Source organism: Phascolarctos cinereus, unplaced genomic scaffold (genome assembly GCF_003287225.1).
Source record: "Phascolarctos cinereus isolate Bilbo 61053 unplaced genomic scaffold, phaCin_HiC Scaffold_2;HRSCAF=192, whole genome shotgun sequence".
Lineage (NCBI taxonomy): Eukaryota > Metazoa > Chordata > Mammalia > Diprotodontia > Phascolarctidae > Phascolarctos > Phascolarctos cinereus.
Genome location: NW_027555625.1, coordinates 291,721,496 through 291,742,175, shown reverse-complemented (window position 1 = coordinate 291,742,175; position 20,680 = coordinate 291,721,496). Strand labels below are relative to the sequence as shown.

Sequence of the window (20,680 nt, the reverse complement as noted above, 5' to 3'; positions counted from 1 at the left end):
GTGATCAGTCTAGTGATGAAGCCATATGGTTAAAACACGGGGAATATTCTTCGGTGACCAGGCTATTTCAGGCTGGGAATAATAATAAGTATGTCTCATTTCTACAGTACTTTAAAGTTTACAAAGTGTTTTCCTTATGACAACCCTGGAGGTGGATACTAATGCCTTATTTTATACAGGGAAATGAGGCTGAAAATTTAATTGACTTGCTCAAGGTCACATGGCTACAAAGTGACAGATGTAAGAAACACGGCCAACCATTGCTAAGGTCAGGACTTTGTTAAATGAAATTTTGTTCCCAAAAGATGTTAGAAATAACCTTTTCACCTTAAGGTTCAACAACCAATACATATTTTAATCTAACTATACTATTTCTTCAATGCTGAAGTAGCAGACTCATTCTGAATCTTTTATTATTTTAGAGTAATATTAATTCACATTAATATGGTATTCTGTTAAATTTCTTTTCTCTCAACTACCCTGTGAAGTAGACAGTGCACATATTATCCTCACTGTATAATGCAAATATTATTTTCCTCATTAAATAGATGAAGAAACTGAGACTCAGATGAAGTAATTTGCCCATGATCACACAACAAATGCTGAAGGTAAACTTCTTTAACTATACTTTTTTCTAGCACCCTACAACTATCTCTCAAAAGGCATCTCACAGTCCAACCACTTCTGCATTGTAATTCCTCTGTGTTAAATAAGAGGCCCATCATGAAGGTGAGTTTTTACTTAGTTGGATACTTTTATCAGAATAAAGGAATAACTCAGGTTCCTTAGGATCTTAATTTGCTTTGTCCCATACCATCTACCCCACCTTTTCTTAAGGAGTGAACAATAGTTTTCTGCTTGTCTTTACAGCTCAGGAAAGAAAAGGAGAAAGAGGTCAATCAGGCTAGGAAATTTCTCTGAGGTCAAGGAAAAAAACCTGTGTAAATTTCTGTCTCAGAGACTTTCCACACACTTAACAGTAAAAACACTTTAATTATAGTCTACTCAAACAATAAAAATTATAGTCTACTACAAACAATAAAAGACTCCTCAGAGCTGAACAGAGAGAAAAGTTCTACAGCTCTTGATCTGCCTTCTAGCTAACTCATTCTCCCCTGTGAAGATCCCTGCTTATGCATACTCAAAAAAATAACTTTTCTCACACATATATAATTTAAGGTTTAAAAGCATTTTCTCTTAGGAACATTTACAATAGCTCTGCAATAAAAAGCATTAATGGAATGAAACATTAAACATGTAAAAAAAAAGCCATACTAATGCCATCTAAAGAACTAAAGACCATCACACTTCAATTATATATATCATTGTATGTACATATATATATATATATATATATATATATATATATATATATATATATATCATCTTCAACATGTTTTAAAGACAATATTTTTACCTTTTTTAAACCCACTGAAAGCGGAGCAGTTTCAAATGAACAGGGTTTAATTTTATTTCGAAGAACAACAGAAGGTTGCGGGATGCTAGACTTCAATTTCTGCAATTGATGAAGTAAGCAAAATTGATTATTAATTATGTTTAAAGATGACCACGAATGAAGATGCACAAAAGACACACAAGTTTTTTCAACATCATGGATACATTGACCAACACATAGATGAAAAACTGCTTCAATCAATGAAGTTAATATTACTGCTCAACAAAGGAGAAAGGTGGACCTCTGGACCTTCTGGGTGGAATGTTTGATAACCATCCACCCTTCTAAAAACATAGTACCTTCTCCCACATTCTCAGATCTAAAAGCAGAGAGGTGATGGTAATATAAACATGAGCAAAAATATTTTCAGTGCATTCTGAGGCCTTGGAATACCTGCAGTATGTCATGGATGCCATCAGTTTTCAAAGGATCAGGATTTAAAAACTGCAGCAACCTGTAAAATAGTTAGTCAAAATGACAATTTAAGAATATTTTTTGTGTTTTCAATTCAATTATTTTATTACCAGCTAAATGGCATTCAAAAACGGTCTTTCTGTCATAAAGCAAAGAATTATAGACGTTTTGGAGGTGAAAGGGTCCTTAAAGATTATATAGTTTATTCCCTTCTTTTACAGATGTGAAAAATGAGGCAAAGGAGGGTAAATTACTACACTGTCAGACAAATAATTCATTCTTGTAGGGACCTCGGACCTCTCTGTCAGCTAACAAGAGAAGCACAGAGTTTATTCTTTTTTTCTTTTTCTTTTTTGCTTTTAGGCAATTGCGGTTAAGTGACTTGCCCAGGGTCACAGAGCTAGTAAGTGTCAAGTGTTTGGTCTGATGCCAGATTTGAACTCAGGTCCTCCGACTTCAGGGCTGGTGCTCTATCCACTGCGCCACCTAGCTGCCCCCACAGAGTTTATTCTTAAGGAGCACATATCATGACATGAATATATTCACCCTCTAGGCCACACCTGGATCCTTAATCAAACAAAAGCACATCATCAAATTGCAGCTAACCTGCATGAAGGTGCTTTTTACATCTGGGTAACTGATAGAAATGCATGTAAAACTGTCTTTTTCATGGAAAAAACTTAGCTATTCTCAAAAAGGCAAAGTGTATTAAAAATCATTTTGAAATCAGTGCTTTGTTAATCTGAAAGGATACCGAGTTATCTACAGCTCCAAATTGTGAGGAATTCACTTCACCAGAGGGGAGCCTTTAGATAATACAAGCAGTGAAATTTATCTCTGTGATCAATTCTTTTTAACTCTAAACAACTTGGAGAAAAAAGTAAAAATCCAACAACCACAGAAATCAATAGCAAAAATTAACATGTAATACTGCTTCTGAAAAACTTCAGTCACCAGTAAATAAGCTAAATTGATGAACATTTTTACAACTGCTCCTTTTGGCACATTCCTCTACTATAATCAGAAACAATTCATGATTACTTACTACCAAAGAATTTCAGAAACACGAAACAGAACTTAAAACAAATCAGGACAAAAATGGCCTGACCACAGGAAAAAGATGCAATCAAAATTATTACATATACTGTATGTGGTACTATTGCTTCCAGCAGAAATGTAAAGTTGATTCTCAGTGTGAAATCATGTGCCAAATTCAAGTTTTCATGCCATTATTAAACTTTCTAATCACTAGAGAAAATTCCTTACTTCACACAGCCATTTTTTTCATCATATTTCTTCTTTGATGTCAATTTGAATTGTTTTTCATTTAACTTCTGACATGAACTAGAAATTTCAAGAGAAAGTTCATTTGAGAACACGTTATAAATAAACATGTCAAAAACATTGAAAATAGTTTAAAGAATATGTTACTACCTCATTTATCTGATAAAACTGACACTCTGGCTAAATCGGACTGTAACTGCTTCTCTAAAGTGTCCAGGCTTTCCTACCTTTAGGCCATCTTTTACATTGTTGTGGAAAGTCCTGCAGTGGCCTCCAAAATGTCTGCCAAGAAATGTTCCTCCATCTTTCCAGGCCTAGCTCAAATGCCACTTCTGTCATGCAGCCTTTGCTAGCTACATTTGACCCTATGGGATCTCTCCCAATTCGTACTTCTCTCGTAAGTGATGCATTATAATTATTTGCCCACATGTCTTCTCTCAGGTAAATGGTCTTAGCTTCTTCCACTTTTTCCTGCATGACATGGTTTCTAGACCAATCCCTCACCATCTCTGTCACCTTTTGGACTCAGCATCATCTGTATATCCCTCTCTTATGGTAACACACTAAACCTCAGGGACAGCATGACCAACATTGAACATAACAAGACAGGAATTAACTCTATGTCCCATGATATGGATGTTTTACTCTTATTAACAGAGTTTAAGATTATGCTCATTTTAAAAAATATCTTCCACAAAATACTGACTCAGATAAAAATCTGTGGTCAAACCCCCAGCACTAGACTAAAATGGAGGGGGGCTGCAGAAACCACATTCATTTTTAAATCACTCTCAATACCTATTTGTACAAACCTTTGTTTAATTACATTTTGAAGTCTTAGTTTAATAATTTACATATCTTTTATAATTATTCTGTTTCATCTTCCTGGTTTTAGCATATAGTTCTAGACTGTCAAATTTAAAAATCTGGATTCTATCTTTTATCATATTTATTATCTTTTGCTGCTCTATGTTTCACCTACAAATTTAATAAGGACCCCAATGGTGTGTTCATCAAAGGCACTGATAAAAACATTGCTGAGGATAGGGTCAAGCCCAGAGTCATTTTGCAGACCTTAAGCAAAAACTAAAGAGTCCAGTACATATAAAGCCATTAATTAATATTCAACTAATTTCAAATCTGTTTAATAGACTTATTGTCTAGATTACTTAAGAGATTTTGTCATTTGTTTTGCTGCACTATTACTAAAATACACCCTTTAGCTTTTTTGGAAATCAGGACAATTTCCTGTAGAGTTATCCTGTACCTCTTATGAGATTAAGATAGCTAAAATTAGTTCCATAAGCAACTTTGCTGAATTCTCGATCGTACCTTTCTGCATGTACATCTGGCTCAGCATAAATAGTTATGCCTCCTTTTCTAGGACAATATGCTGCAGTTGCGACAGTCTGTACAAAAACAAAAACACTTTCAAAAACACTTGGATTCCTAAGTATATACACCATTAAGGAAAATCCTAGTAAATATTTCATGCTATTAGAATATCTTCTGTTCAAACACCAGAAGTTTTAAAATCACTCAAAATTTATTTTCACATATTAAACAGGTTTTTTAAGATAAATGAGAAAATATTTACTATGAGTCAAGCACTGTGCTAAGTGACAGGGAATACAGGTATAAGTAAGCAAGACAGCCCCTCTCCCTCCAGCTCCATTTTAAGTGGAGAAAACAACACAAAAAGGTGCAATAGAGAGGAGGGAAGGGCTACTTGATAGGCAGCATGGTTTGGAAACAGCCAGAAGGTGATGTACTTCCAGGCAAGATAAGACAGAAATGACCCTACCACAGCCTGGATTCTCAGAGGCAGAGTGGATTTTAGGTTAAGATGGGAGAGGGGTGAGGACAGTCAAGAGTACAGGTATCTGGGAAGTCAAGTAGTACAGCAATTGGCAAGGTAAGAAGTCATCGTTAAGGCCCGAACTATAGTGCTTGTGATTTAAGTGAAGAGAAGGGGAAGGACACAAGTGATGGTGGGAAGGTTGAAGTGACAAGATATGGCAAGTGACTGAGTATGTGGGGTGAAAGAATATTCCTCTGTTATACAAGCCCTTCTCTGCCACTGGTGAATTCTTCCTAGAGCTTCCATTTTGTGGAGGGGCTTAGGCCAGCCAGCCTTCAGTCCCCTCCTGGGTGTGCTTCTGACTTTTTGCACTTAGACACTGTGCTCCTGGGCCAGAAAATCACCCCTGTTTTTAAATATGTGGTCTTTCCCCATTAGAAAATAAATTCCTTGAAGGCAGGGACTGTCTTTTTAGCCAGTATTTGTATTCCTAGCACTAATCCCAGGGCCTAGAACACAGGAAGTGCTTCATAACCCTCAGTTGTCTTACTTGAACAAATTGATTAAAGCTCCCTGAAGGCAGAGATTGCAAACTCTGTAGTTTCAGAGGTAGTTCAGAGCCAGCCTGAGCACTAGCACCCTGTAGTTGCACAGGAAATCACTTGCACTTGAAGTCGGGCCCTTGGCACTGGGAATACAAATCTGCAAGTCAAAGAACTCACCTCAAGGAATTTACATTCTAATATCAAGTAGGTCATGTGAATGGAACAAAGTATAGAAAAGGGAATAGTGTATAATTAGTCTGAAATGACAGACTAGACAGTTTGCAGGGCTTTACATGCTTAAACGGAGGAGTTTGTGTTTTATCCTAGAGGCAACAGGAAACCACTGAAATTAAAGCAGGGAATTGACCTGGTCAGACTTGTAGTTGGCAGCCGTGTAGAGAAAGAGTTGGGGAAAAAAAGAGGATGCAGGGCAATCAATTAGGATGCTACTGTTATAGTCCTGGTGTAAATGGTGAAGGCCTGAACTAGGGTAATTGTGGGGTGGGGAGACAGAAAAGGGTGGTTGGGAGAGATGTTGTGGAGGTAAAAGCAGACTCCAGGCCTGGCACTCTATCCATTGTACCACCTAGCTGCCATTTCAAAAGGCAGAAAAAGCAAGGAAGGAAATGACTAATTAGGACTTGATTCAGACCAGAAGGAACTAGTTGCTCAGTACAAATGGAATAATGTTCTACTTTAGATTCAATTAATCAGCAAGTATTCCTTAAGTGCCACCAACTGCAAGTCACTGTGGTAGGTACTAGGTATATACATGTAAAAAGAACGAACGAGTTCATATTCACAATGAACTTACATTCTAATAGGGAAGATAAGTACATACAAAAATACACAGAACACTTAAGTTGAAAATGAATAAATATAAAATTATACAACATAGCTAAACACAAGGTAGTTTGGCGGAAGGGCTCTAGCAGTTGGAAGGATTGGGAGAGGCTTCCCACAGAAGATGAGGTCTGAACTGCGTATTAAAGGAAAAGAGACTCTATGAGGAAGAGGTAAGAAAGAAGGGGATTCTCAAAATATGGGCTGGCTAACGCAAAAGGCATTGCAACAGGAGACAGAGCATCCTGTGAAGAATAGAAAGACCAATCTGCCTGTCTGTATACTGCATGAAGGGAATAATGTCCAATGAGGCTGGAAAGGGAAGTTGGGGCCAGGTTATAATGGTCTGAAGAAGCTGAACAGAGGAGTTGATATTTCTCCTGAGGCATCAGAAAAATGCTGTAGTTGGTTAGGTAGGGGAGTCACATGGTTTTATATCTGTGCTTGAGGAACATTACAATCATTTTGACAGCAGTGGGTAGGATGGGCTGGAGTGGTAAAGAGAAGCAAATTCCAGATATCACCAAATTGCAGAGCCAAAAAATAATTTTAGCTGCTGAAAGGCTAATTTGGGGGATATTAACATTACTATAACTCTGGCATTACTGGGAATTTCACTGCCTGCATCTAGATTCACTAGAGCATTTTAAAATTTAGGATTATATTGCTATTCCATAAATAAGAAATTACACGCAGAGCTATGCTACGTTGTTAAAAGTTGGCACACAGTACAATTTTAAAACACATTACTTTTATAGTAGCAAAAAAACTAGAAACCAAGTGGGTGCCCATCATTTGAGGAATGGCTGAACTGTAGTATGTGAACATAAGAACATTATTGCACCCTAAAAATAATGACTATGAAGAATTCAGAGAATTTAGAAAGACTGGTATGTACAGATGTAGAATGAAATAACCAGAACTAAGAGAACAGGTCACAAAGTGACCACAATCACCGAAAGGGAAACATTGGCATAATACATAACTCTGAGCAATGCACTGACTAATTTTCACTCTGGAGGACTAAAAGTGGAACACACTTTTTTTTCAAGATATGGAACACATCATGTTATCAGTGGCCAATTTGTTAGTTATTTCCGTTTAAATACAGGGGGTCTCAAAAATCTTACTGCCATTTTAAGCTATTAAAGCTGCCACATAGCAATAATATTCCCTTATGTTCATATGTGACAGTCCAGCCATTCCTTGGCTAATGGGCACCCACTTAGTTTCTAATTTTTTCTACTACAAAAAGAGTTGCTATGTTTTGCTATTAGAGCTTAAAACTGCAGTAAGATATTTGGGACACCCTGTATAATTCTTTCTTATGGGGAAGAGTTCTGCTGGGTCAAAGGAACATCGTTAGCATCTGTTAGAAAATCACAAGAATATTTTAAATAAATCAATAAAACTTTTATTAAAATTAACTAGTAGATGTGATAACAAAGCTATTATTAGCTCTCTGTGGGGGGAAAACATGGTGATTAGGAGAGAAAAGAGTCTTGATTTTTTTAAAAAAAAAAGTTTGAGTTTAGCATCTTCCAACTATTGAATGCGGAGGCTGCCTTTCATTCATGGCAAAATTCTGGAATATGTTATTAAAGAGATGATTTGTGGGCATGTAGAGGAAACTGTGCTCACTACCATGCAGCATGGTATTACTCAGAACTGTTCATGCATGCAAACTAACTTCATTCTCTCCTGAACAAGGTCATGAGACATGTAAATCAGGAGGATGCCTTAGATATGGCATATCTGGATTTTAGGACAGTACTGTGTAAAGCTTCCTATGTTATTCTTGACAATAAAATCCAGAGATGTGGGAAGGAGGAGAAAGGGAAAAGGAAGCCTTTATCAAGTGCTTCCTATGTACCACAAAACGCATGCTAGGCATTTTACAAATTATTTCATTTGATCCTCATGACAATCTTGGGAGGTAGGTGCCATTATTTCCCCCATTTTGAGGTGAAGTGACTTGTCCAGGTCCACACAGCTAGTAAATATCTGAGACAGAAAGTGAACTTAGGTTTTCTTGACTTCAAGCCTAGTGCTCTATCTAGGGCCACATACCTAACTAAACAGGATGTCGTTAGAGTTAGGCGGATTCATAATGACATTAGCACTTAGCAGTCATCCAGTCTCACTCTGTCACTTTACAAATTATGAAACTGAGGTCCAAGAGGGTTACAGAGCTTGCCCAAACCAACCTTTCGCTCTTCCAAGAGTTTTGTCAAAGAGGTAGATAACTGAGCTAATGACCTACTTATCAAATTTACAGATGGCACAAACCTGAGATGAACAGCTAAGACAATGGATGACAGTCAGGATTAGAAAATTACCAAAGCAAACCTGGTAAGATGGACTTTAATAGGAATAAATTCCAAATCTACAATTAGGATTTTTTAAAAATCCATTGCAGAGGCAGCTAAGTGGCGCAGTGGATAGAGCACTGGCCCTTAAGTCAGGAGGACCTGAGTTCAAACCCAGCCTCAGACTAAACACTTGACACTTACTAGCTGTGTGACCCTGGATAAGTCACTTAACCCCAATTGCCTAAAACAAAACAAAAAACCAACAAATAAAAATCCATTGCAAAAGTGGATTTCAGAAAAAAACTTGGAAAGATTTCCACGAACTGATGTGAAGTGAGCAGAATCAGGAGAACATTGTACACGTCAACAGCAACATTGTGCGATAACCAACTATAACAGACTTAGCTCTCCTCAGCAATGGAAAGATCTAAGACAATTCCAAGAGACTCATGACGGAAAATGCTATCCACATTCAAGGAAAAAACTATGGAGTCTGAATGTAGATCAAAGCATACTATTTTCTCTTTTCTTTTGTTTTTTTTTCTTTCTCATGGTTTTTCCCTTTTGTTCTGATTCTTCTTTCACAACATGACTAATGTGGAAATATGTTTAATGTGATTGTACATGTATAGCCTATATCAGATTGCTTGCTGTCTTGGGGACTCAAAATCTTATAAAAGTGAATGATGAGGGGCAGTTAGGTGGCACACTGGATAGAGCTCCACCCTTGGAGTCAGGAGGACCTGAGTTCAAATCCAGCCTCAGACACTTGACATTCACTAGCTGTGTGACCCTGGGCAAGTCACTTAACCCTGATTGCCTCACCAAAAAAAAAAGAAAAAAAGAGAAAAAAATGAATGTTAACTATCTTCACATGTAATTGGAAAAAATAAAATACTATTAAGTGGGAAAAAAATCTACTGCAAAAGTATAAGAAGGGAAGACATGAATAGAGAATAATTTTTTAAGAAGAAAATGTCTACAAGCTCAAGATCAATCAACAGTGTGACATGGAAGCCAAAAAAAGAAAGCTACGGCAGTCACATCATCAATATAGATATACTGTCCGAGAGGGCAACAATGATGGTAAGGGGCCTTTTCTGGTTCTTGGACTGCCTCCTTTTGCAGTCTAGTTAAGCCTATGGACCCATTCTCAAACTAATACCTTTAAATGCAAAAAAATAAAATACACAGGATTAGAAAAAATGAATTATATTCAAATATGGTTATCAAAGTATTTTTTTTAAAAACATGTAATAGACCCAAGGTTAAAAACTCCTGCCACAGAAGAATCAGCTGAAGGAACCAAGAACATTTAGCTTGGAGAACAGAAGACTTAGGGGGTTACTTAAGAGCAGCTGCCTTCAAGTATCTGAAAGGCTGTCATACTGGAAGAGGGATTTGACTTTCTGATGCCAGAACGCAGTACTGGGGTTATAAGCTGGAGACCCTGAAAGGTATCTGATTTTGGCTAGATAAAAAGCAAAATTTTGTAACAATAAGAACTGACCCAAAGTGGAGTCGGCTCCTTTAGAAAGTATTTGCCTTCTAAGTCATGGAAGGTTTTCAAGCAGAGGTTGAATGACAATTTGCTGAGGATATTAAGGTATGTCTCATTCTGCACTTTGAGTCTGGTACCTCATACGTCAAGTGGTGGGTAGCACGCATGGGTCCTTTGACATCACTGCTGGACACTGTATTAATCAGAGTTCTTAAGTCTTTCAAAGTTGCTTATTTTTATAACCTTGTTATCACCGTATAAATTGCTTTCCCAGTGTCCTTCATTTTCATTCCGTATTAGTTCAGGCACGTTTTCCCATTTTCCCTGAAAATGTCCCTTTTTTCTTACAGCAGTATTTACGAATATTCCATTAATTCCTGTACCATAATGTGTTCTGCCATTCCCCTAATCATAGGCATTGTCTCATAAGTTTTCAGTGCTTTGCCTCTATTAAAAGAGCTACAATAAGCATGTTTATACAGATGGATTCTTTTCCTATTTCTCTGATCTCTTTGGGTATGGAAGTTTAGTGTATTGAAAGAAAGGATTTTCTGCTGAGGTCCCAACTCTAAGATTCTATTTAACAGGAGAGTTGAATCTCAAAATATTGATTCAAACAATTGCTATATTCACTATGTACAGAATAGTGCTCAGGTTATAGTTGAGTACCTCTGAAGATTAAAAAGTTTTTGTTCTTATTACAGATAAAAAAGCAAGACCATAAGCTTTTCTGTTAATTCAGTTTTAAATACTTACAATTTTATTTATTTCTTTTGAATACATACACTCCTTTTCTTTATATATCTTCTCTATCTTCTCACTCACTTTTTTAGAGGATAAATCTAATGAAAGTCCATTATGTTGTAAAATCACACCTGCAAATAAATAAATTGTCACATAAAGCATTTGAAAATGATACGGTGCAGATGAGAGATGGAGGAAAAAACGAGGATATAAAAATAAAAACTGAAACCCTAATGGAATGCTCAGAAAATGTGGAGTTCAATTTAATTGAATTTTGTGACTTGTTCAAAATTAAGCCCCAATCCCTTTTCTCAACTTCTGTTTTTGGAAATTTTTTGGAAATATTAACACATTTTCTTGACTTCAAGTTGTTTTCCAAATACTATACACGTAATATTTCTCTTTAATGATTCTTAGGACCCTGCAATGCTCCTGGGAGATCATTCAAAACATTAATTTTCATTGTGCTGTTCTACAGTTGTAGAAGGTGCAGAATAACAGGCTGACCACCCCAGAACTTTTCATGAGCTTAAGGCAAGTCTTTCTAACTATGCTTAACAGTAGAAAATCTTTATGGCTCATAAGGCTGGATTTTTGAAAATAGTCTAAGGTCTAAAAGAAAGGCTGGTGAATAAGGAACATCAAGCTAAGTAATACCATTTGTGACTAAAAAAAAAAGGCTTAATTTTCCTTGTGCAGTGAGTATATTAGGGAAGGAAATTCGAGAAGAAGAATGTCCAAAATAGTCTGAACAATGGCAACATTGCTGGAATACCTGTCAAGTCTTCCAAGATAGCTATTTTAAGAGTAAACTCTCCTTTTATGACATTCTACTTTTATATTAAAAGCCTGCTTCCAGTTTTTCAATGAAGTCAAAATTATATATAGTCATATGAAAAAATGCTCTCAATCTTTACTGATTAAAGTAATGCAAATTAAAACAACTTTGAGACATCATTTCACACCTATCAGATTGGCTAAAATGATAGAAGGGGAAAATGACAAATGTTGGAAAGGATGTAGAAAAACTGGGACATTAATACACTGTTGATGGAACTGTGAACTGATACAACCATTCTGTAGAGCAATTTAAAATTCTGCGCGAAGAGTTATTAAACTACCTATACCCTTTGACCTAGCAATGCCACTATTGGACCTGTTTCCCAAGGTGATGGAGAAAAAAAGAAAAGAACCTACATATTCTAAAATATTTATAGCAGCTCTCTTTGTGATGGCAAATAACTGGAAATTGAGGGAATGTCCTAATAAGTTGTGGTATATGATACTACTATGCTGTAAGAAATGATGAGCTGGTTGATTTTAGAAAAACATGGAAAGACTTCTGAAATAGCAAAAAAATGAAGTGAGCCAGAATCAAGAGAATGATTTATGCAACAGAAACATTGTTTGAAGAATGACTGTGAACCAAGTTATTGTGAGTACTATAAATATTCAAATTAACTAAAAAAGGCCTATGAAGGAAGATGCTATCCACTTGGAGAGAAAAAACTGATAAATAACACTATACATAGTATGGTTTCACATATATTTATAATCTGCATCAAAAGGTGTCCCTCTCTAGTGCAGTTTGGGGAGTGAGACAGTTCAGAACATAAAATGTAACAAAAAAAGAGAAAGAAATAAAAGCCTGCTTCAATGTAAGAACATTTTGCATATGAAAATCTGAGAGCATAAAACAAATCAAGCTTGACTTCTACATTAAAATGAATTTGCAGAGTAAAATAAGTTGTTAAATTTATGAACATTAAATCTGAAAAGACCTTTACAGGAGTCAACACGTAAAGCAATGCTGCTGTAACTTTGTACACGGTACATTTCGCACTGCATTAGCTCATATAAGTCTTTCCAGGTTTTTCTGAGAGCATCCTGTTCATCATTTCTTATAGCACAATAGTATTCCATCATAATCATATACCACAATTTGTTCAGCCATTCCCCAATTGAGGGGCATCCCCTCAATTTCCAATTTTACATTACATCTCAGTGTAGAACAGTTTCCTAGAGTTTAAACTAATTTAAGTATTTAAGCATCTTCTATGTGCTCGACACTGAGAATACAAAAATGAAAATGAAGACTGTGCCTACCTCCAGAAGCTTACAGTCCTGTCTCCACTCGTGAGGGTCCCCTTCCCCCTCACTGACCTCCATCACCTCTCACCTAGATGCCTGTAATAGCATTCACCTAGTCTCCCTGCCTCAAGTCTCTCTCCACTCCAACTACTCCCTCACTTACTTACTAAGATGATCTGACCATAATAGCGCTTTATAGATATTAATTTGTTTGATCCTCACAACCCTGGGAGGTAAATGCTGTTATTATCTCCATTTGATGATTCAGGAAACTGAGGCAAACAGAGGGTTGGTCACACAGCTATTTAACACTGCATACCTAGTTATGTGCATGTCTCCCCCCATCAGAAAGTACACTTCTTGAAGGCTTAGCATAGTGCCTGACATGCTGTTAGTGCTTAAGTAGCTGTCGACTGACTCAAAGCGAGCAGGTTTCATAGCGTGACTCTGCTATTTACCGTCTGGCGTGACCTTGAACAAATCCTTCCGCTTCTCAGTCTCAGACCCTCCTCTATGAGGGAGCTGAACCAGAACAGGTAGCAAACCAGAGGCCAATGCCTCCCTACCCCAGTGCCATTCTGCAGCCCACTGGAACCAAACTAAAATGTAACTGGTAAATGTTTAACAAAATAAAAGTTTAATTCAACATACATAATGTTAGTTTGTGGTTTTCTTAGTTAAGATGCAACCTACATGGATCCATTTCTATTTGAGTTTTATACCACTGAGTGTGGGGATCATGAAAAATTTGACAACGGTAAAAGGTTTCTGAACATGCAACGACCAAAAATTAATTCAAAATCAAATGTGTAATGAACCCGAGGTGTTTCTGGCACTGCTTGCCCATGTTGCATCGCACGACTTCACTGAAGCCTTGGTTCTGAACACAAAAGCGCACTCTGCACTGTGAGTGCCATCACACTACATGACACCAATGAAAGCTGCCAGAAACACCTGTCTCAGAATCAAGACTATTGTATATTATGAACTGCAGTGTTTTTATTATACATACAAAGTTTTCTGCTCTTACAGAAACAAAACAGTTTAATTATGGAAATCAAAGACTTTTAATATTTTCCTACCGTCATTCCTCAGCATTTAAGTATCAAATTAGTATATCTTTGGATTGTATTGTATTAGACTGTTTTATTTTGGGGGCAGCTAGGTGACACAGTGGATAGAGAACCAGCCCTGGATTCAGGAGGACCTGAGTTCAAATCAGACCTCAGACACAAAATATTCACCAGCTGTGTGACTCTGGGCAAGTCACTTAACCCCAAATGCCTCAAAAAAAAAAAACCAGAATGTTTTATTTTTTAAATAGCTGTTATCTCCTTCTTTTACAGAAACATGAGTCTTTAATTCCAGCAAGTAAAGACAAAAGCCCTTTAATAATATTTGTCCACCATCACCTCTATATATGTATGTAAGTGTGAACGTCAATTTTTTATTTTTATTTATTTATTTTGTGAGGCAATCAGAGTTAAGTGACTTGCCCAGGGTCACACAGCTAGTGAGTATCATGCGTCTGAGGCCAGATTTGAACGCAGGTCCTCCTGACTTCAGGGCCAATGCTCTATCCACTGTGCCACCTAGTTGCCCCCAGAATGTCAATTTTTTAAATAAAGCACAAACAAATGTAATTTCATAAACTAAAGCTAGCATTTATTTGAGAAATTATTAGCAATATTTATTTAAATTAGGATAAAAATATTTTTTTGGTTATGGATAAGTGGCTAAATTTAGACAAAATAGGTAAAACTACTGATGACGACGCAGCAGGGTCTTTGCTACCAGGTTGTAGTACACCTAAATTGACAAGAAAAATAAAATATGTTGAATCACGTGGCTCTCAAAAGGGTGAAGTTTAAATAGATTGCTGAAATTCAAAGATGAAGTTGTTATATATTTGACTGAGAGAAATCTGATTTTGTTAATTTTTTACACAATGTGAAAAAGTGTGTTGTCAGATATTTTCAAAAAACTCAATGAGTTAAACATGTTGCTTCAAGGATAAAATTGTAACATTTATGTTAAAAGATAAAATTGAAAGTTGTACTAAAGATTTTATAACTGAAAATAAACTTTCCAAAGATTTAATTGTAAGACTTATAACTGACCAACTGAAGTGCCTGGAGACACAGTTTCAGAAATATTTCCCTTCAAATTTTGATTCTAAAAAAACTTAAGTTGGGTTCATAAACCATACTCATTTGAAATAAAAAATATCAGTCATCTGACATTAGAAGTTCAAGAAGAATTTGCAGAGTTATCAAGTAACACATGTTTAAACTTGAGTTTCCTAAAAAATCATTTAATGAATTTTGGCTTGGCATTAGAACAGAATTTCCAACAATTTTTGAAATGGCCCTAAACATACTTCTGCCGTTTTGTACTACATATTTATGTGAAGTGGTGTTCTCAGCACTGAGGATTATAAAATCAAAATATCAATCACCTCTGAAAACTGTTGCAGACGCCTCACATTCCACAGTATCAAATATTCTGCTAAGATTTTATTCTTTATGTAAAAATAAACAAGTACACCTATCTCATTAGCATGCAAATTTGCTTTCATCTTTAATAAATGGTAAAATTAAATGTATACCAAAGAATTGTTTTAAAATAAACTTATTTATGATTTATTCAGTAAATGTTTGATTTGAATACCTATTTTATATACATACATACTGGGGGTCACGTAAAAATTTCTCAGGTAAAAAGGGGTAGCAAGAGGAAAAAGTTTAAGAAGCCCTAGACTAGATGACTTCTAAGGTCCCTTCTCTCATTTAATCTATGATCCTACTAGAATAGCTATGCCTGAAAAATTCATAATCTTTTAGCCTAATGATAAAATTCAGTCAAGCTGGTCCTCAGATAAGAATCCATCAGTGGACCCGTCATGGTCCAAAGGTGTAGATTTCATGAAGCAATGGTGATGCTGTCACAGGATCACAGATTTATACCTGAAAAGCACCCTAGAGGCCATCTAGTTCAACCTCATTTTACAAATGGGAAAATTGAGGTGCAGGGACATTAAGTTAATTGCCCAAGTTGATATGGGTAGTAAGAATCAGAGACAGGATATGAACTCAGGTCTTCTGACTCCACAACAGTATAGGACTTTAGTGGAGTATACTGAGCTAGTTCTCTTTGAAAGAAATGACTGAAAACATAAAGATATTTAACATGTATTTACATGTGAAGTAATACATACCTTTTTCAAGTTTTTCTGGAATATTTTCTTGCAACAACATTGGCCAAAGAGCAAGTGCAGGATTGATTTTATCTGGAGGGGATTCCACATTCTTTGGTGTAGCTTTCTCTGGGCAATCAATTTTTTTTTCCTTGGGTGTTACATAACAAGCAAAGTTCTTTGCAACCAGATCATCATTAACACATACCTTTAAAATTAAACACAAAAGTATTGAGAAAGAATAAAGCTAAATGACAGTTAATTCTGCTAAATGGTACCACAAGCTCTAAGTCGCATTTGGCACAGTGCCTAATGGTAAAGAATAGTCTGCCTCCCCCAAGGCCACAGATTAGGGAATCTTCTGATATCTTCTGAGATATCCCCAACTTCCTCAGTCCCACCTACTGCTAACTTCAAGACTCTTCACAGGTCATTCTTTCACCTCAAATACCTTCTTTATATGTGTTTAACCACATATCTTCTTTACCCTCCAAAAACCATCTGAAGTACCCCTCTTGACACCTGACCTGGTCTTTCAGAGTAGTGCAAAAAGAACACTGCATTCGGAGCCGGAGCTGGGTTAGAAACCTGCTTGTGATACGCTACTTACTCCTCCCTGTGTCATCTTGGACAGATCACTTCACCTCTCTAGGTCTCAGTTTCCTCTTTTGTGAAATGAGGGGCTTGGACTAGATGACCTCTAAGTTAGTGTCTGCGCTATGTTTATAATCCTCCATTCACATTATAAAATCCAGCATCATTTCAGATACAAAAAGACTTAAGTGAGTAGTGAGAACTATCCCCATTTTCTCTTCTGAAAGTTGATATGAAGGGATTTTTCCATACCATCATTTAGACCTATTCAAGGAGATAAAAATTTGGGTGTGAGCGGCCCTCCTCCTGGACGTTAAGAGGGTCATCTTATACAATGGCACTGCAGGATACAATAGGCCTATGTCTGGTCAGATTTGGGCTAACTTAAAAAATTTTTTAATTTCTACCTTGAATCTTCAAAAGCTATTTTTGCTGAACAAATCTGATTCAATTAAAATATAGTGTCTTAGCATACACCCCAATTAAGATCCATAGCTATAATAAAATGCCATTAATTTGGTCTGCATTCTTTTTTTTTTTTTTGCAAACATCAACAAGAACTGGGATATTTACCTTTATCATAATGTTCTCAAACTTTTTGGTCTTAAAATCTTTTTTATACTCTTCAACTTCAGTAAGGACCCCAAAGAGCTTTCATGTAGGTTACATATCTACTGATATTCACCATATTAGAAATTAAAGTGTCTTAAAAGTATCATGAAAATATTTCGACCTCAGAGACCCCCAGGAAGGGTCTCAGGGACCCCAGAGCTTCCAGACCACATTTTGAGAACCACTGCTTTAACAGACTGATTGTTAAATAAATGGGGTTCAGACTGGTGATTTTATTAGTGTTAGAATTTTGGTATAAAACTTCTCTCTACCAATGAAGCTGCAGAGCTTGAAAAACTTACGGTTTTAAAAAATTTCCTGGGGCACTGAGAGGCTAAATGATTTGCTCCTGGTCCCACTGTATGTGTCAGAAGCACAACAGAAGCCAAGATCTTCTTGACTCTATCTACTTCACCACAACCTATCACTCTTCATAGACAATGCAAATTAGTAGTGCCAAACAAAGCTGACTCAGAAGTGTTTAAAATGCTGCATAAAGGGGAAAAAATTTTTTAATGCATCAGACATCTTAAAGTGTCTGAAGGTATTTACAAATATATACTTAACTATAATTTTTATTTACTATAAAAGAAAACAGATACAATTCCTAATCACTTTTACAGTTTAGTCAGCCAAGTATCAATTAATATGTATAATTTAAAGTAATGGAAATGTATTTTTTAAAAAAAAATTATAATTCAGACTGATCTGAGTCTAAATTAGGGACATTTCATCGAACTACAAATAACTTTCTATTCTAATATAATTCTATTTGAAAACGGTCAGTTCCCAATTTTGGAATATTCACTTATTTATGGTCAATTTCTAAGGGTAGCTTGGCTTTCCCCTGTCACCCAGCATTTTTTTTAGGCTGTCAACTTTTTGATCAATAAGGGCTTGGCTGATAGAGGAGATGAGCTTTCTTACTTCCTTTTCGCCCCTAATGCCTCGATTCCAATTTTGGATATTTTTTAAAAGTAAAAGACAATCTGTCAAACCCATCACAAAGTTGAGAGATACATAAAAATCAATTAAGGCTATATTTCAAACACCACCCTAACTCAATTAAGACAAAATTTTAGTTTACTATAGTTACAAAATATTCTACTAATATAAGCAACACTGCAGAATAACACTGGACCAGAAGAAGCATAGGATGAAACTAGTAACTAGAATATGATTCAGGAAGAATATACTCTATTCAAAAGAAACACAATACAGGGAGGACAGCAGGATAATAGTTTATATATTTAAAATTTCTAAAAATTTCTCATAAACTTAATCTAACAGAAGCATTTCAATTTACAAAGAGGCTTATATAACTAGTTATTAATTTGATATGCATAGTTTTTAATAGTTTGTATATGTTAAAGTGGTTAAAAAAACCCTGCTCTTTGTTCCCTTCTGCCCTTTTTTCTTCTGTGCACTGAAATAATGTAAGAGCATACAAATATATATATATACACACACACACACACACACATATATACATATATTTGAGCATCTTTCCCTGCCCCCCTCCAAAGAAAAGATCTGAGGATTTTAGTGGATTACATGCTCAATACAAGTCAACATTGTGATGTAGCACCTAAGAAACCTAATGTGGCCTTAGCACAGCACCCAGAAATAAGGAGGTGGCAGGCTAATGCTCCATTCTGTCTTGAGCAGGCCACAATATTTTAGTTAAGACAAAGTAGGGTAAGGTAACCAGGATACTGAAATGACTCAAGTTCTAGCCATATGAGGTTAGAATTAGGAATGTTTGGTTTGGAGAAAAAGAGATTTAAGAAGGAAAATAAAGTATTGTTCAAGCATTTGAAGCACTGGCCTTCGGAAGAATTAGATTTCTTCTCTATTGGAAGGAAGGGGGTGAAAATTGACAAGAGGCAAGTTTAGGCTTGACGTAAGGGGAAAAAAAACAAACTTCCTTATAATTAGCCCTATTCCTAAGTGGCACAGGCTGGCTGCTTTGGGCAGGTAACAGGTTCCACCTCACAAGGAGATCTATGAGGGCTGGACCTGATCATTAGAAGGGATAGGCAACAAGTAACAGGTGGATTAGATGGCTTCTGATGTTTCTGAAAGTCTATGAATTCAAATCCAGGATTTTTTCCGCTACAAACTGATCTTGACTTACCTTTTCATTTTTTATAGTTATATAAAGGTAAACATCAAAAATATCTTCTTCCATACCACATAATTTTGCTTCAAAGTGTGTAGCTGCTAAGTATAAATAATAGAAGTGTCATTTATACAGCAATAAAATAAAAATATCTTTGAAATTTAGTATTAAATATTCAACTTTTAATTTTTTAGAACTTAGACGATGCTAATTGGCATTAAAAAGATCAAGCTAACAATCAGATCATTTTCTTTTGCACTCTGCTTTATACACCTATCACCTGGTACCTTTAACTTGAAAATCTCCCCTACTCTTCCCAGCAAAAGAAGTCCTAACAACCATCCATGATAACTCTCTGCAACCCCCACCAAAAAAAAATCGGGGGGGGGGCAGTAAATCAGGTTTAAAATGAAGGCAAGGAATTACAAAAGTGAGAGAGAATAGGTCCTTGATGGCAGGGACTGTTTCATTTTCATCTTTGTACTCAGCGCCTGGTACAGAGAAGGCACTTAGTAACTGTAGCTAAAATAAATGTTAAGCCTGAGAATTCAGAGCAAATGAATCTTCAGCATAAGGAAGCTCCCTACATGGGGATTCCTTTCATTATTATACTATATAGGTTTGTATCCTTTGTTGGACCATCTTTATTTTTACTAATTTGAACCACAACAGCTCAATCCTTAGGCTTTTGCTCCATGCTTCTACACTAATTTCCTCAGAGGAATCACCCTTTTTTACCTTAGTATTGTTAGCTAAGTCAAACAAATGACTCCAGAGACAAATGTATCATATATCCAAATGCCTATACAGGACAATTCTACTGAAATACTCCATCACTGTCACTTGAAATGACTAAAACTAAATTTATCATATTCCCAACCTCTGAGCCCAAACCAGCGCCTTCCAAAATTAACACTATTTCTAGTAACAACTCCTTTCTTGCAGTCTCAAAATGTTTGAGATTATTCTCCCTTCTTCCCTCTCCTTTGAAACTGATATCCAGCTAATCACCAAGTCTTGTCATTTTTTCCTTTCCAACATCTCTCAGATTTATCTTCGTAAATTCCTAGGACCAAGACCCTGATGTACTGGCCCTCACTTCATTCCTAGATGAGTGCAACTGTCTAGGTGCTCTTCCTGCAAATGCTGCAACATTCTTCAATAT

General features: G+C 36.2%; 1 protein-coding gene across 2 annotated transcripts in view; it reads right to left on the bottom strand.

The window, feature by feature from the left end:
• The window catches only part of TDRD12 (tudor domain containing 12), a 62,430-nt gene that overhangs the window by 31,281 nt on the left and 10,469 nt on the right, over positions 1 to 20,680 (bottom strand). For both annotated transcript variants that reach the window (XM_020985039.2, XM_078150098.1), the window contains exons 7-13: positions 19,531 to 19,616; positions 16,209 to 16,395; positions 10,913 to 11,031; positions 4,487 to 4,563; positions 3,137 to 3,214; positions 1,850 to 1,910; positions 1,418 to 1,516 (exon numbers count right to left, since the gene is read on the bottom strand). In XM_020985039.2, coding sequence (XP_020840698.1) covers positions 1,418 to 1,516; positions 1,850 to 1,910; positions 3,137 to 3,214; positions 4,487 to 4,563; positions 10,913 to 11,031; positions 16,209 to 16,395; positions 19,531 to 19,616 — 707 coding nt within the window. The remainder of the gene's footprint in view (positions 1 to 1,417; positions 1,517 to 1,849; positions 1,911 to 3,136; positions 3,215 to 4,486; positions 4,564 to 10,912; positions 11,032 to 16,208; positions 16,396 to 19,530; positions 19,617 to 20,680) is intronic.